Source organism: Arachis stenosperma, chromosome 4 (assembly GCF_014773155.1).
Source record: "Arachis stenosperma cultivar V10309 chromosome 4, arast.V10309.gnm1.PFL2, whole genome shotgun sequence".
Lineage (NCBI taxonomy): Eukaryota > Viridiplantae > Streptophyta > Magnoliopsida > Fabales > Fabaceae > Arachis > Arachis stenosperma.
Window position 1 is genome coordinate 2,140,736 of NC_080380.1, and position 16,140 is coordinate 2,156,875.

General features: G+C 34.2%; 1 protein-coding gene across 1 annotated transcript; it reads right to left on the reverse strand.

The window, feature by feature from the left end:
- Nucleotides 1-557: 557 nt before the first annotated feature.
- Nucleotides 558-15,231, reverse strand: LOC130974292 (DNA repair protein RAD50). The gene is made up of 27 exons (XM_057899098.1): nt 14,940-15,231; nt 14,758-14,844; nt 14,443-14,610; nt 13,951-14,126; nt 13,309-13,423; nt 12,663-12,891; nt 12,330-12,508; nt 12,075-12,245; nt 11,482-11,586; nt 11,305-11,412; nt 11,006-11,217; nt 10,812-10,904; nt 9,706-9,833; nt 7,200-7,314; nt 6,953-7,082; nt 6,617-6,826; nt 6,273-6,481; nt 5,675-5,876; nt 5,008-5,177; nt 4,604-4,928; nt 4,321-4,446; nt 4,187-4,239; nt 2,285-2,435; nt 2,127-2,189; nt 1,616-1,749; nt 1,397-1,525; nt 558-1,187 (listed from the first exon to the last, which is right to left on the reverse strand). The coding sequence occupies exons 1-27, from the start codon at nt 15,060-15,062 to the stop codon at nt 1,148-1,150; spliced, it is 3,951 nt and encodes a 1,316-aa protein (XP_057755081.1). The 5' UTR covers nt 15,063-15,231; the 3' UTR covers nt 558-1,147.
- Nucleotides 15,232-16,140: the final 909 nt, after the last annotated feature.

Genomic DNA, 16,140 nt, shown 5'->3' on the forward strand with positions numbered 1-16,140 from the left:
GAATAAATAAGCACCCAAAAAAGTTTAAAATATGACAAAAAAAATTAGATATTACATATATAAAATCAATTTTAGAGATCAAATTTTGATATAACTTTTACAATTATTATTGAAAAAATAAGATTTTTTCAGCTTTAAATTTAGTCATTTTTTTGTCGAGTAATTTTAAAAAAAAAAATATTTTGAATGAACTTTTTTAAATAAAAAATCTAAAGATCAAATTTTATTCCAAATTTTCTTGTACACCTTTTAAATATTTATTCAAATATTATCACAAAATTTTAAATTAAATAAATAAATTGTTTGCTAGATATAAAAAAAATTTATTACTTCTAAAAAATATAACATTTATTGGCTTTTTGTTGTATTTTCAAACTATTCAAGGTATGATTTGTTAATATCGATCTTTCAAAAAATTTTCGGTCTGCGACTGAATCTTCAAATACCGTTTTGATACCTTAATGTCGGGTGGCGATAAAAAATTCACCCTTTGACAAGATTATTATACCACTCATGTTGGCAACCCTCAACGGGACAAGAATTGTGAACCACAATAATAGGTTGAAGTCTAGAGAAGTGTTAGTTATAAGAGTTGAGTTGGTTACTAGAGCAAAACCAGCAAGGATAGCTGCAAGTTTATTACAGCTGTTATAACTAACTTAAGCAAGAAAGGACTATTCTACCCTTTGGGCTAGCTTACACAGCAAACTATCCTTCTCCATATGTATAAGCACAGATTAGTGCTAAACGAACCCATAATTCACATTACACATTTTTTAGCTTTCTCTCTTCATTATTACAAAGGTTTTGGGTTCAAACTCTAAGTGCACTGCGCCGATCTGGTCCTTCCTAGCTTGCATAGAACCTTGATGATCAATCATTTTTTTATATACAGGCCTGATTTCAAAATTCCAGTTTCCAGCAATCGTGAAAAGCTTATGAACAAAATTCAAATGTTATAGAAAGTAGTCAAAGATTAACAAAATTAGTATACAAATTTCCACCCATCTAGAGCATCTTATAACTTGATCAAGTTACAGCATAAATGTATGAAGTCTTGGGGCTCCGGTTCTTCAGATCCTCATTTTCTCCGATGTGGTCAGACAAGAATTCACGAAGGAGTAACTAACTAAATATAGTCTTCTCTTCAGTCAAATATCTCCTGGCATTCAATTATACTGTGCTGACTGAAAACGTAAGATAGAAAGCTGTTAATAAGCAGAGACAGTAGTAACATGGGGAAGTAATCTTGCACAAAAATCTTGTCATGTATAAATTTTCACCACTGATGGTAAAAAGATTTACATTAGTAGTGACAAGGTCATAAAAATTTCACCCGAAGGATCCACATATAATCAGATGAATTTGAAACAAATGCTGGTATTGCTATCCTTACAGATCATCTTTTGAGACTCGATAATATTTCTCTGCATGCTGGCGCTGACCAATCAGTTGAGCAAAACGCTCATCATGAGTAATTACGATTAGCTGAAAATTTTCCTGGCCTTTCCTGTCTTCCATGATCCTGCATGTTAAGAAGATAAAAGGCGGGAAAGTGAAAAATTACTTGACAATAACTAACTGCTAGCCTGTGAACTAGGAGATCTATTCACACCTTAGGAGAGCAGCAGCCAGACTTTCAGCATTGGGGCCATCCAAATTTGTGGTTGGCTCGTCCAGTGCCAATATTCCACAATTGAGGCAAAAAGTTTCAGCTAACGCCAAGCGAATGATAAGAGATGCAAGGACCTGTAACCTCGAAATTTAGTCAAGCTTGTTTTTAAAAGATTATAATGTACGAATTAGGATCAACTGATACCAATGTCAATTTAAGCAAAGTTACACTGCTACTGTTGAATTATACTCACCTATCATAAAGACCTTGTGTTAAATTTTGTAAAAAAATGAACATCTATTCTAACAATTCATATTCATGGATGTTAAAAACTTCTATATTACTGTCAATTTGATCTATAAAAAAGTTATCAAATGATTTTAGATTGATATAAAATTTTATATTTATAATCTACAATATATAAGCTTCTAATCCAACAGTAGGCAATGTGATTTGATCTTAACTCTCTCAATATATATATACACTAAACCTCAACATTGTAATAACAGACCTTCTGGCCCGCACTACATCTTCCTCTCATTTCTAGCTCGGCATCACCAGTCTGCATGAGAACCTGTATGGAAGGTGGAAGAAGCAATATTCCAGGAATCGATGAGAATATTACACAGCTTTTGAAGGGACCGGTGATTGAATACACAGATGACAAACCTTGTAACTGTAGGAACGGGTCCCAGCACCTTCAGAATCTGAATGAATACTAATGTAATCTATATCCTGTCCTCTATAGGTTTGTTGCCACAATTCCCTTATAATTTTGTTGATTTCTTCCATTTTCATTGAGTGGAAGCGCATCAATGCTCTGAAATGGAACACAAGGAAAATTAAATGTTGATTAAAATATAAGGCACATATATCTAATTTTGTTGAGGGTTAAATATCAATATGATCACTTGACTACACCAAACAAGAGCAGAGAATAACGATTCTATGTCAGGCATGATAATCAGCTATTTAGCTTGCAATAAGAACAAACACTAAAAGTGAGTACACCAATCAAATGATCTCTGAAGAGAAATGCATTTCCTTGCTCTAACATAGTTGTACTTTCAGTTCTACTAGTTCTGATCTAAGATAGTTTGATATCGAGTCCCCCTAATTTGAGTTGGAACAATGTGATTCTCTGTTCAAATTGATGCAATTAAGTCCCCTATTAGCCAGATCAACACTGGTGCCTTTTAACCGATCTAGCCGTTTGATTGACTCTACCAAATTCAAAAATGTCATTTACAATGCTACACCAGCAAAGAAAAAGATATCATCTTTGATCAGGGAAAGGGACTTCATGGCAGCTTCAACTTGAATACTAAAGGCATGACATTTCCACAAATAAAACTTATGCCATCAAAGTCCGACGTTATTAGTGCTAACGGGACCTAAGGCCCTGTTTGGTTCATGTCTATGTCCACGAGAGACATGGACACGGTGGCACGTGTACACCGTTTGTTTGCTGAGACACAAAATTTTAATGGACACAGTTACACAAAGATGCACATAAAAGACGTGTATTTAGTGTATCTCTTTCAAGATATGACACTAAGACAGAACCCATGAGACACATTTTTCCAATTCTATCCCTGATTACTTTTTAAAATTCCAATCTTGTCATTTATCCTAATCCTCATAACTCTCCTCTGCTTCTCCTTTTGTCAGTTCCTTCAACCTTCCTCCCTCCCTTCTACCACTGCCTTCTCCTTCCACCATTGTCGCCGCCACCACTACCGGCGTTGCCACTGCCTCCTTCCTTTGTCCGCTTCTCTCTCTCTCTCCCCCCCACCCCCTTCGCTGCCGCCGCCTCCCTCAATGTTGTGTCGTCGTGTCTCCGGCTGCCTCTCTTCCTCCTTTGCTCGCGCGTGCCGACGCCTCCCTCACCTTGCCTCCAGATCTATATTCGCCGCTGCCCTCTTCACTCGTCGTCCACTGCGTCGCCCTCCGATCACCGTCGTCATGTTGCCGCTGCCCTCTTTGTTTGTCATCCACAGTTTCAGCAAACCCTTACCCTCCTTCTCAGATCTTTTTTTGTTAGATCTGTTTCTGTTTACTTTTTTTAATTATTCCAATTTTTTTTAATTTTAGTTCTGTAACTGATATTTGAATTAGAGTTGTTAATTTTAATTATTTGAGATAAGATTGAAAATTAGAAATGATGATAGTGGTGGCAATGGAAATCAGAGGTGGTGGTGGTGGTGATGGGATTGAGGTTGTTTTAGTTTGGGAGCAAAAATTGACTTTTGAATTAAATAGATGTGTCTTGTCCATTATCACCAAACATGTTATAAAATTTGTGTATCTTTGTGTTCATATGTGTCTCTGTGTTTGTGTCTATGTCTCTATTTTTTTAGACAGTAACCAAACACAGCCTAAAGTGCAGTTCAGCAGTTCAGCTTTCAATCTCTCCAGGTCGGTAAGATAATCCATAGGATCTAACAAACAAAATATACAACATATACCTGAGAATGCATATAGCCTATAAAGAGGTTTCCATAGCCATGACTAGTACATACAAAATTGATGGATCCGGTAGTAACTTCTATTGAATTCTAAGAAACTCACTTATCAAGTGCATTGTAGTATCTGTCCAGGTCCTTGTTCGCCATTTCAGTTGTCTGTGATGAAGATTTAAACTGTTAGCCATTTCAGAAGAAGTCTTGAAGTAGAAAGTGTACAAGTATGACAGTAGATTACACCTTAAGCTGTATAAGCTGATCAAAGTATCGCTTATCTATGTCCTTGTATTGAGACTGCTTAAGATCAATCTTATTTTTGGAAATATTGCTTTGGTAAACAGACATTGTTCCATGGTACCTGTTTAACTGTCATCGAGACACCAGTTGACAACAAAAATTTGAAACGAAGAAAAATGGTGTCAATTTAATATTAGTAGGTAGATGGTAAAATGTCTAATCACTGTGTGGCTAAACTATTAATGTATTGCATGCTTAGAGATATGATTCATAGATTTGAGAATACCTCTGAAAGAAGCGTCTCTCTCTCCTTTGATAATTTCTGTAGTTCACTTTCAATTGCGGACACACCACCAACCTTCAATATACTTTCTTCGAGTCTTTCAATTTCACGTCCTAGCTCATCTACTTCAGCCTTTGTTTTCCGGTAATTTAAGTGGTCCTCGATATTTCTTTTTATATTATCTTGATCTCGCAACAAATCTTTGCTTTTGTTAACATCAGCTAAAATTTCTTGCTTCCTAGCATCACAACTTTTAAGTTCAGACTCTGATAGAGATTTCTTTTCCTGCAGTTCCTTTAACCTGTCCCCTTTCTTTAAATCTGAGTACCTGGATAAACAAAAGTTGTGTTAAAGAAAAGTAGACTATAATAAACCTAGAAAAACACTTTCAAGCTGACAAAACTTACTCTCTAATTTTAGAAGTCATTTTAAAAAGTGATTCAGCTTCTTGCTGATAAATTCTCTTTTGTTCAACTAGGTACTCATAATCACGATTAAGTCTAACTTTCAGTTCATCATGGTCAGCAAGTAATTTATCTCTCTCCTTGGATAAGGGTCGAAGAGCTTCTGCTAAATGCTGCAAACAGATCGAGTGGAATGAGAGAGAGACAGATACTTCATTGTTTAAAAATGAATAACCAAAGGTAATCAATTATTAAGCCTTGACAAGAAAAATTAAAAAAAGGCTTCTGACTTTTGTTCCCCTGGAAATAAACCAAATAAAGCATACTGCAACAAATGATAAACTAAAACAACTCTATTAGTCATTATTCAGATTGGGTATTTTGAAAAAGAGAAACATTTCTTTTGATAAAAAGACATTTCTTTAGTGTAATTGAACACAAATCCAAGTATTCAACATACACAATTGGATGAAAAATTCAATTAGCCAAAAAATAGTTAGAATAAAACTCAATAATCCATGTTATATGCAAGAGAATGAATCATTTTACTGAAATTCTTTTGTAAGTGTTTTGTGAGTGAAAGATACTCAAATATATGCACTAAAAGGGTCATTTACATGCCTATAACTTAAAACTAAGTATCCATCAATGTCATGGATAAGTAGACAACCTTTTCATCAAGATCAACGTTGGTCTTTTCTTCAGTCAGACGTGCTAATTCTTCTTCTACCCTTTTAGCATCTTGCAATGTGTTGGCTGCTTTGACTTTCTCCTCCCTAAGAGTGTGCCACCTTATTTGAATACTTGATAGATCATTCTCTGCATATCTCTGTTCTTCCCTCAGCTTCTCCAATTCAGCATGTAAATTGTCCCTATTAACCAAAATATGCATGGATATTGTTGTGATAGGAAACTGAGAAAGAGGATATGAAAGAAAGACTGAATATTTTATTGGATAAATAATGAATTTCATTAAGATAGGGAGAAGGATTATGCAAAAAAAAAGAAAGACTACGAATATATATTGATATTAGTATAATATGATGTGATGTGGTATCTTACAAGATGAACACCTATGCCTATTTATAATAATAGGAAAATCCCAAATCCTATCAAATAAGGAAACAATCATAGAATAATAGAGAACATAAAACTAATCCCAGAGATATTATATGACAGAAATACCATAAGATATAACTTAGTTAATAGGTTTAGACAACAAAATTGACCATGTTTGTAAAAAGTAGTAATTAACTTAAATCATTTACTTTGTTCCCTGCAATGATTTAAGCTCCAATTGAATTTCTTCCATAGTCCTCACTCCTTGTCCCCGAAAATCAAGCTTATATTCTAAATCCTCTACTTGCTTCTGCAAAGCAATAGTTTCTTGAAAATGCCGGTCAGCGGTTTCAATATGTTGCATCAATGCTTTGGCCACATCTCTGTCACTCTGTATTTGTGCTAAAACACCTAACATCTGAAACAAAATTTTGGAAGTTATAATGTTAAATAAGATAGAACAAGTTAACAACACAGATAACACTAAATGAAACATTAAAACTAAACCAGAATCTTACGCAAGAAACTATTCCAAATTAATTAAGATAGTTACATCATCCAGTTCCTGAGATTTGCAATCCAGCTCCTCATTAATTTGCTGAAGTTTACTTTCAGCATCAGGGATTGTCTCCTCGTTAAGTTTGACATATTCTTCATAAACTACACGAAGGTTGTCCAACTGCTGATAGTTAGAGTCTGCAATTGCAGACTCCTCAGCAAGAGCTTTAATAACTTTAGCTGAATTAGCAACCCTTGATCTTTGCTGTCATTATTTTAAAATGAAATATAAACAGAGAAAAAGAAGCAGTGAAATCAAAACCATATGAAGTGCCTGGTCAAAGCCAATAGATAAACTAGTACATTACAATAGGCTGTGAACTTTACAAACCTTCTTCACAAACTCGTCTTCTTCTTCTGCAGAGAAGGCGCGGTCACAGCAAGGGCAAGCATGCTTAGTTCTGGCTTCCTTTGCAAAAAGATCAAGTGAGTTTTGGATACCTTCATTACCTTTATACTTGCTGCAGGAAATAACCAGATAAATTATCAGTACGTTTGGAGCAGTCAAAACAGTGACAACACGAACAGTTCAATGCTGTCAAAAAGAAGACTGTGTAAGTGGTTTGGCATAAAATAACCTTATTGCGAAATCTCTCTTCTCCTTAAAAGACTCTAACATTTCGAGATAAGAATCAATACAAGACCACTGAGGATCCAAAGACTGAAGCTCGGTTTCAATACGTCTCTTTTTTGCTGCATGAAAATATTTTTGATGTAAGGGTGCATAACATTGTATTCAGTAATTCTGCATGCTGGAAGTAACAAACAAACTAGAAAACTGAAGGAGTAGAAACATAAAGAAATGCAAATATAAGCTGTTTCCAATATCAGTAATATAAAAGCCATAAAAATGCAAAATTACAAAATGCCAATTTCATTCTGTTGCATGCTATTATCATATAAAAAAATTATAAATGATATTCAGAATCATGTGGTTCAGTGCTTTTAAATTAAAAATACCAATGTCATTCTCTTACATTCGATTATCATGTAAAAAAATTATAAATGATATTCAGAATCATGTGGCTCAGTGCTTTTAAATTATGGCGTGGCGGTTTTTGGGATAACCAGCATCTTAAGCATGTGGCGTTGCGGAAATGGCATTGGGTAAATGGTCGCATTGGCGGTGGCACTATGGCGGTCCGATACAAGTATGGCATAAATGGTGGGGGTTTTGAAATTTTATTTAAACTGAGGGTCTTTTGGTTATTTAGATAGCAACCCTAACATTTATAAAAAAAACCTCCTCTGGCTCTCGTATTCTGCTTCTTGCCCTCTCACTCTATCATTCACCCCCCTCTCTGATGCTTGAGGAAGACCGAAGACCTGTGTGACTTGTGATGCCAACAGCATCACCGCTGTTCTACGGAGGAAGACCACTACAACAAAGCAACAGAGGCACACAATATTGAGGATGATGGCATCATGACCCGCAGAGGAAGACAATGACGTTGAATATTGTTCGTGAATTTACTTCTCTAAGCTGCTTCCTTTATTTCTTTATATTTTGAACCCTTAAGTTTTTGCTTTTCCATTCTAATCCCTTTTTTTCTATTCTCACCCCTTAATTTTTTTTATTTTCTATTCTAAACCCTCAACTTGCTTCTGCTGCTGCTTAGTTTATTATTAATATTAATGATATTATTTATGTCAAATTGATATTAGTTTTAATCTTTAATATTGATTGTTATAATATGGATCAATAGTTTCATATTATTATTAACAAAGTATTAGTAGCTAGTAGTTTAGATATAATTCCTTTCTATCTTTTAGTACTTTTATTTATATTTTGTAGATTATTTCAGTATCTATTTGTATACAATTTTTATATATTTTTTAATGTATCTGCCATTTCCACCCTTTGCCACACCATCCGCTATAACCTCAGGGCGGTGTTTTACTCTTCTGCCATGAGCCACCATCCACCACCAAAAACTAGATGTGGCTTTCACAGCCCTGCTGAATCAATATACAAATTCCTTACTATTTTATAATGCAACAGAGGCAAAGGAATGTAGAGACCACAATAGTAAACTTAAAATAATAATAATTTCTAATTTCTGTTAAAATATCAACAAGATAAACATATACTACCTACTAAACATTTTTAGAATAACGGATGCAGAACTCAACACTGATTTCACATCCTCACTTAAAATGTCATGAAATCACCTTTCCCAAAAACTTGTGTTTCTAGTAGAAGCACATGAATATTTTTGTATCTATACTACAATGGGCTCATTTATTAATGCTTTTGGTAAGATAAAAAGCAAAATTAAGAAAAAGCAGAAATTTGCTGTGTTTGGATGCAGACACAAATGTGTTTTTTTTAAAATCAAAAGTAATCAAGTTGTTTGGATGTAATAAATGTAAGTTTTTTTTCTTTATTAAAGAACAATCAGGGGCATAAATATTCACTTTTGGAGAAATACTTTTAGATTGAAAGTCATACATTGTACTACAAAAATTAAAAAATGCATACTTATTTTAATTAATAAAATTAAATAATTAACAAAAATAATTAATACAATATATAATTAATAATATAAAAATAACCTAAGGAATGAAACTATATTTATATTTAAACAAAATAACAAGGATAACAAATTAGAGTTTACTATGTGTACTAACTTTGGTTACATAAAAAACATAATTTACCTTTTACTAAACCAACTACATGACAGAAATATAGTTTTTATTATTTAAGATTCTAATAAAAATTTTACATATTTATTGTATTATCGTAAATAATATTTAAGATTAAAAAAATGAAAATGTGCAACATTAGAAAAGTAAAATAACAACCAATGAGTATTATTGATTTTTAGGAAGAGTTTTTTCTCTCTTCTACTGCTTCTACTTTTTGGGAGAAGCTGCTTCCTATATGCTTGTTAAAAAAAAAAGCAGAAACGCTACTTATTTTTAGCTTATGTTTTTTTTTTAAATCACAAATAAACCCAAAAAAGGTTATATAAAAATATGTAACTGATTTTCCTATAAAAGAAATTTATTTCAAGGAAAAAAGTTATAATAATGGAGCTAATGGTTAATCTATAGTTTATTGGAATGACATATAGCACTTACATTCCAAATCCTTCTTGTGTTTGAGCAGATTATTTTTAATTTCCGTTTCTTTTGTCTCCAACTTGGTAACTTCCATTTTGACCTCATTGCAACTTGCATTTTGATTATCATATTCACTACCAAGAGTCCTGCACCAAAAAATGAATGAATCAAAGGGTACTCAGGATGTACGTAATTGAAGGTTTCGTTTTTTTTTTTCCTTTTTTTGTGCAGAATGAAATACAACAAAATCATGTGAAACCACAAAATAACAACAAAGACAACTATGGCACTCAGTAGAATATTAGCTTTACTTTATTCTGTTTTTTTTTTTTAACACAGCAACTTCATTACCCCCCGCATTCTGTTCCACTTTCAATGTATCCGAAGAAAAAAATGAAAAATCATATAATAGCAGGCCAATTTGCCTTTCAAAAAACAAAGGAACAAAAGAAAAAATGTAATCAGAAGTAGTGTACACTAACCACGGTTCCCTCTTTCTCTGGTTCGTACATTCCGTGTTAACTTCTCTGCTCCTATTTTTTTTTTCTCTCTTCCCTGGTGCCCCTTTTTATACACCTTATCAGTGATATAAACCTCTCTTCTTCCAATTTTTTTTTCCGTTCAATTCACTATGTCTACTTCCAGACAAGCCCTGATTCTATATTTAGATGGTTTATTTCATCATTTGTTAGTCTAAAGACATTATGAGACAACGGCTTGGTTTTTCTTTTAAGTTTCTAGTTTTTATGTTCTCTGTGTTATGTTTTATGGCCTCTTATGACTTATGAAATATGACTTGAACTTGATGTTATGTTTATTTGTTAAATTTGCTACTATATTTGCTGCATTAATTGGATGTCTTATGACTAGAAAATTGCTTATATAGACTAGATTTTATAGTTTATTATATTTGCAATTTTTCTGCATGTTTGTTTGTACACATATATGTATTTTTTAGGTAATCCGCCGTTTCCCGCAACGCCATCCGCAATAATTTTATGGCGGATTTTTTGCTCACCGTCATGAGCCGTCATCCGCAATAAAAAACTACGGGTTTCCAACACTGAAATTTTGCAAATATATATAAGAAAAACACAACAAAAGAAAGGGTTTCCCCGATCAACCTTAATGCTTGAGAAACTTCCTTCATCAGATCCTTATCAGCAGGGACCCTCCCTTTTAGCACCATTTTTATTTTATCCTTTTGGTCATCTACTCTGTAAAGAATACACAGAGGATTATCAACTTCATAATATACAGTTATGAAAACAGAAAGCCAATAATAAGGAAAATTAAATGATACAAAAAATTGATTTACATCTTTCTATGTTTTTTCTTGTGATTCTCCAACTCTGCTTTCTTAAAAGATAGCTTCACTCTGTCCTCTGAATCAGCAACCATGATATCCTTCTCCCGATTGACAGCCTTAATCTTTTGTTCAATACTATATACCTCACTTTGCTTTTGACGTATATTTACTTCAAATTCTCTTTCAGCTAGTTGGTTTGTCTTCCTCTCGACATCTATTCGCTGCAAGCATCACTTCATAAAACTTGCTGGTGTCTAAAATTAAGGTTATGTGCAACTGAACAACATCAAACAACAGGCTAAACTCACCAAATTTCTTTCTCTTTCATCAATGTGAGAAATGTTTACATTGGAAATTTGAAGTTCAAGTGAATCACGCTCATTTTCTTTTTCCTCAATGCGTCTAACAATGCCATTCTGCATATATAACAAAATCTTAATATCATAAAACGAGTTGGCATCTGACCATGCATTTAAATGTCAAACCTTGATCTCTGATTTAGCTTTTTTTTGAGCCTCGGTATTTTTCCATCGGTCATTGGCATTCATGTAACAGTCCCATGCCATCTTGAGTTTATTGTCATCTGCTTTCTGCGCAAAAGAATCCAAAAATATAAAATAAGATACTCAATTCACCATAATTTAGAAGCTCCAGGAATATTTTAGAATATCTGATGTTACTGACATCTTCAACATTGATGATGTTTTGTAAGTGTTGAAATATTGAAAATGATTTAGAAGTTTTGTCAATCAAGAGAAGCACATCAAACAAAACATCAATTCATTAGTGAATAACTTAACAGACAGAATAAAGTACAAAAAACTAGGATAACATATCCTGCTAACAAAAGCACCAAGGAAAAATACGCATGTCATGCACATTAGCATGCCATTCTCTCTGTATATCCAGCAAAGAAATCCGTTACAATAGTCGCTAGCCAAGTATGACAATGAAGCCCACGAGATCAATTATCTAACCAGCATCAATTATTCTCTAAAATTCTGACATTTCTATCAAATCATTATCATAAGTACCTAAAAGCAAAGATGTAATTAGAGATGGAGGACAGAAAACACACCTTTTTATCTTGGAGGTCCTTCTCAAGATCTAAAGCCCTTGATTTTACACGATTGGTCAGGTTGGTAGCAACCTCATCAGTGAAGGGTGACTCTGGAAGAGGCCCTAAATTATGCTTCGCAAAAAGATTTTTAATACACGAATCACGTTCATTCTTCAAAGACATGTGAGCCTGTAGTTCAAAGTAGAGAAAATTACAATAATGTTCCACACAACTGGATAGCTGTATAAACACAACTTTTCATCAATTATTTACTTCAGCTTCAGTTTGAAGCTTGCTGATCTCCCAGATGGAATCATTGATAGTCTGCTTAAGGAAAGAACTTTTAGTGTCAATGTCATTCAAGTCTCTCTCCAATTTGCTTATTTTTGTTTGTAAAATTCCAATCCTTTCTTCAAACTTTGTCTTCCATTCCATCAACTCTTCATCAGTGTCTAATCAATGTAAGAACCAGAAGTATAAAAAATACTTACTGTGAAGTAAACTAGTGGGCGATAGGTAAACAAGCACATAGAAATATAGAATGAAACTAAAACTAGATGAAAACTAAAAGAGAAATGGTAACACATATACAACAATGGTCAGCACCTTCATTATCCTCGGTAAGAGCTGCATATTGTTTCTGTTGTTCCCTAAACAGAGTGCTTCGTTGAGCAGTTTTAGTTGAGATTTGGTCCTGCAGCTTTCGCAAATCTTTCAGTGTTTTCTCTGCATGATGTATTTTATCATCCACATCTTTAATGCTTCCTTCCAACTCCTGTAACTGACATTTTAGAGATTCTGTTTTCTCCTGATCTTGGGCAATGCTTTCACGAAGCTGTAAGAAGATAAAAGAAAATAGTTATAATCAGATTTTTTTTTCTTTTACTTTTTTGGGAAAAACTGTGGTCTATTTTATATTTATAGTAGTCAAAATGGCAGAACTTCTCTACATTTCTGTTTGAAGACACATGGAAAAGAAGACAACAGCACTGCCTGGAGAGATGAATGCCCTCCAAAACATAATATGTCGTTGCAGCAACTGAGCAGCACATGAATGCAAGAACTCAGAAGAATTCAAATTGTTTTTTGTGTGTCTTACATTTATGATCCAAAAAAGTAGGGAGAATAACGCAGTTTATGTCCAAGATCATCAGGAAAAAATTAAAAAAATAAAATAAAGTAAAATAAAAAGGGAAGACAATTTGCAAATTTTCATCTGCAGAGATGTCAAATTTTAGAAAAGGAAAGTGACCTTATAAGCTGCATCTTTCAATGTTTGAAGATTCTCAAGCTTAAGCTTGAAAGTCTTTATCTCTTGCGCTTGTTCCTTGTGAAGTTTCTTTATAACCTCCAGTGCCTTTGTATATCTGCTCAGTAATATTAATATGTTATCAACTCTAAGTCACAAACACTAGCATTTCCTTGAATTGCTTTATGTAAAGTACCTAATCAGTTTTTGCAAACTCAACCTAACATGGCTCAGTAAGGAATGTGTGTGTGTGTTTTTTTTGTCCTTTTTTTTTGTCGTCAAGCAGAGCACTCCACACATGTAATGGAGTATTATCAGCTATGTGATTTAAACCATAGATGATTGAAAGTTGCTTCATACTTATGATAGTAAGATTCTTCTGAAGCAATTTTACAATGTAGTGACAGCTGATTTCATGTACTACCTACTTGAGCAAGATGGAAGACAACTTGAATTTCATAATGATGAGAAATTTGGTAATTTGGGTGGGCAGAATGCATTGATCAAACACAATATGTAAAAGACAAGTTAACCGAATTATACAAAGCTCACAAAAGTTGAAAATCCAAAGTAGATCTGTGATGTGTAACCCTTTTCATACAAAAGATTAATAAAAGAGGAATTGTATAGTAACACAAATGATACCGAGTTGCAGAAAAGATGTCGTCAAACTTTTTCTTCAATGTGGAAGGATCCTGCAGTGGCCAATTTGCTTCATCTTGATGAACAAATATAACATTTTCTAAAATGGCCTTAGAAACACCCATGAGCGCAGGAATTTCCTTATCCATGTCTGCACATCTATAGCTAAGGCAAACTTTCTGACAAAGCAAACCAATTAAGTCAAGTTAATACGAAAATCAAAAAAAGAGACAATTTGGCAATCACAAGCCAGAAGCAAACCCTAGATTCAAACTATACTACGTTAACAAAGTAAACCAAACTTAGTCTCTCATTCATTGGATTAATAAAACACTTTCATTAACCTACTTCCTATACTGATTATAAACACAACATATTGCTTTTGTATTGTTTCCTCATCTCAACATTTTCACAACACCGTTAAAACTAATGTTGAAATCAAGAAAATGGAACCTATCTTGTGGTTGAAGTTGAAGAATAAAGTTGACAATGTACCTCCCCATTATGAGGATTAATAGTTTGAAGTACACTCTCAATTGCCTTGTATTCCATCTTCGACGCCTTTTGTGTGAGCTGAAAGGACCTTATGCAAACCACGTCTTTGCCCGCTGCTGTCTTAAATCGGAGCTTAATCTGGCCCTTCGTTTCAGTTTCACCAGCAACCTTCCAAAACAAGTTCCAAAATACTAATCAATTAGTAGTAGCCATAGCAGTATCCTTATGTTTTGTAAAATATAACATGAGTGAACTTAACATGATCCTAAATCCCTAAAGTGATAAGTATACTACAACAAGTTTTAAGAGAGGAACCTTGGGGTCATGAATGAAGCTGTGACCAGACCTTGCATTAGGAGGCAACTCGCCGGTGCAAGAAAGCTTCAAGCACTCGATGATTGTCTGCATAAAACGAATGAAAATGGCGTATTATAGTAAGAAGTTAGGGTTATGAGAAAGAAGAAGAGAAGAGAAAAGGGAGGGAATGAAAATCGTACGGTTTTTCCAGCACCGTTGGGGCCAACGATTAGGGTTAAGGGTCTGAAGAAGGTGATGACGTTCTTGTTCTCGGGGTCGAAGCTCCGAATGCCTTTGATGAGCATCTTATCAACGGTACTCATGTTTTCTTCCTTTCTTTGTGGGTGCTGTGTGTTTTGAGAGGGGGGAAATGGCGGGAGAGGAGTTCCCCCAAGTAGTGATGATGACTGAGAAGAAATGAATTTGTGTGTGCTGCTCCCGGCACTCAAAACAAAAGCAAAGCAATGACTAAGGTTCAGAAAATGGTGGGTCTTCGAACCGCTCTCCCAACGATTCAACGAATCTATCGGTTCAATCGGCTCAGTCGTTCGAGTGTTATTTTTTTGTGACTTTCAAGTTTCAAGTGTGATTTTTTTGTGACCGAAATAAATTAAATAAAAAAAAAACAAAACAAATAAAATAAGGAACTGCTTAAATAGAGGGACAGTTTCGTTTAAGATTATTCTTGAACTCTTTTCAAGGTGAAAGAAGCTTCACATGCGAAAGTTGTAACTTCATCGCCATCTTTGTCATAGTATTTGCCACCGTATTTACATCTCTCATAATCAAAAACGAAAGTCAACACGCCAATTTCAATGCATAATATCTTTTATTTTGAGCACCAATGGATCAATAAACCCAAAACCATCTTGAGTAACAAGATTAAATGCTTCCACACAATCCGTCTCACAAATAACATCTCGTTGACACACATCCCAAGCTAAGAGATATCCTCTCCAAATAGCAAATAATTCTCCTTGAAGAATACTATTACTCTCAATCATTCCCAAATACCCCATTTGCCAACTCACATTACAATCTCTAATAACACAAGCAAAACCAACACTATCACCCGAACCAAAATAACTAGCATCACAATTAATCTTAAAAGTACCAATGGATGGAGGATTCCAAAAACCATTTAGAGTAGAGGGAAGGGACATACGTTGTAATTCAAAAATATTTCTAAACTCCTTTTCTGAAGTTAATGCCAGACAAATCACTTTTTTCGGAGGCCAAGTTTCATGAGGATTAAAGATGTCATTATTCCTTGCTCGCCATATCCACCAAAGTCCCGAAAAGAACTTGAACGGATGTTATCTGCTATGATACAAGAACCAGTTCTTCAAATCCAAAGGATGACAAGAAATATCTAATCTATGTCATACAAGCTGAGCTTTT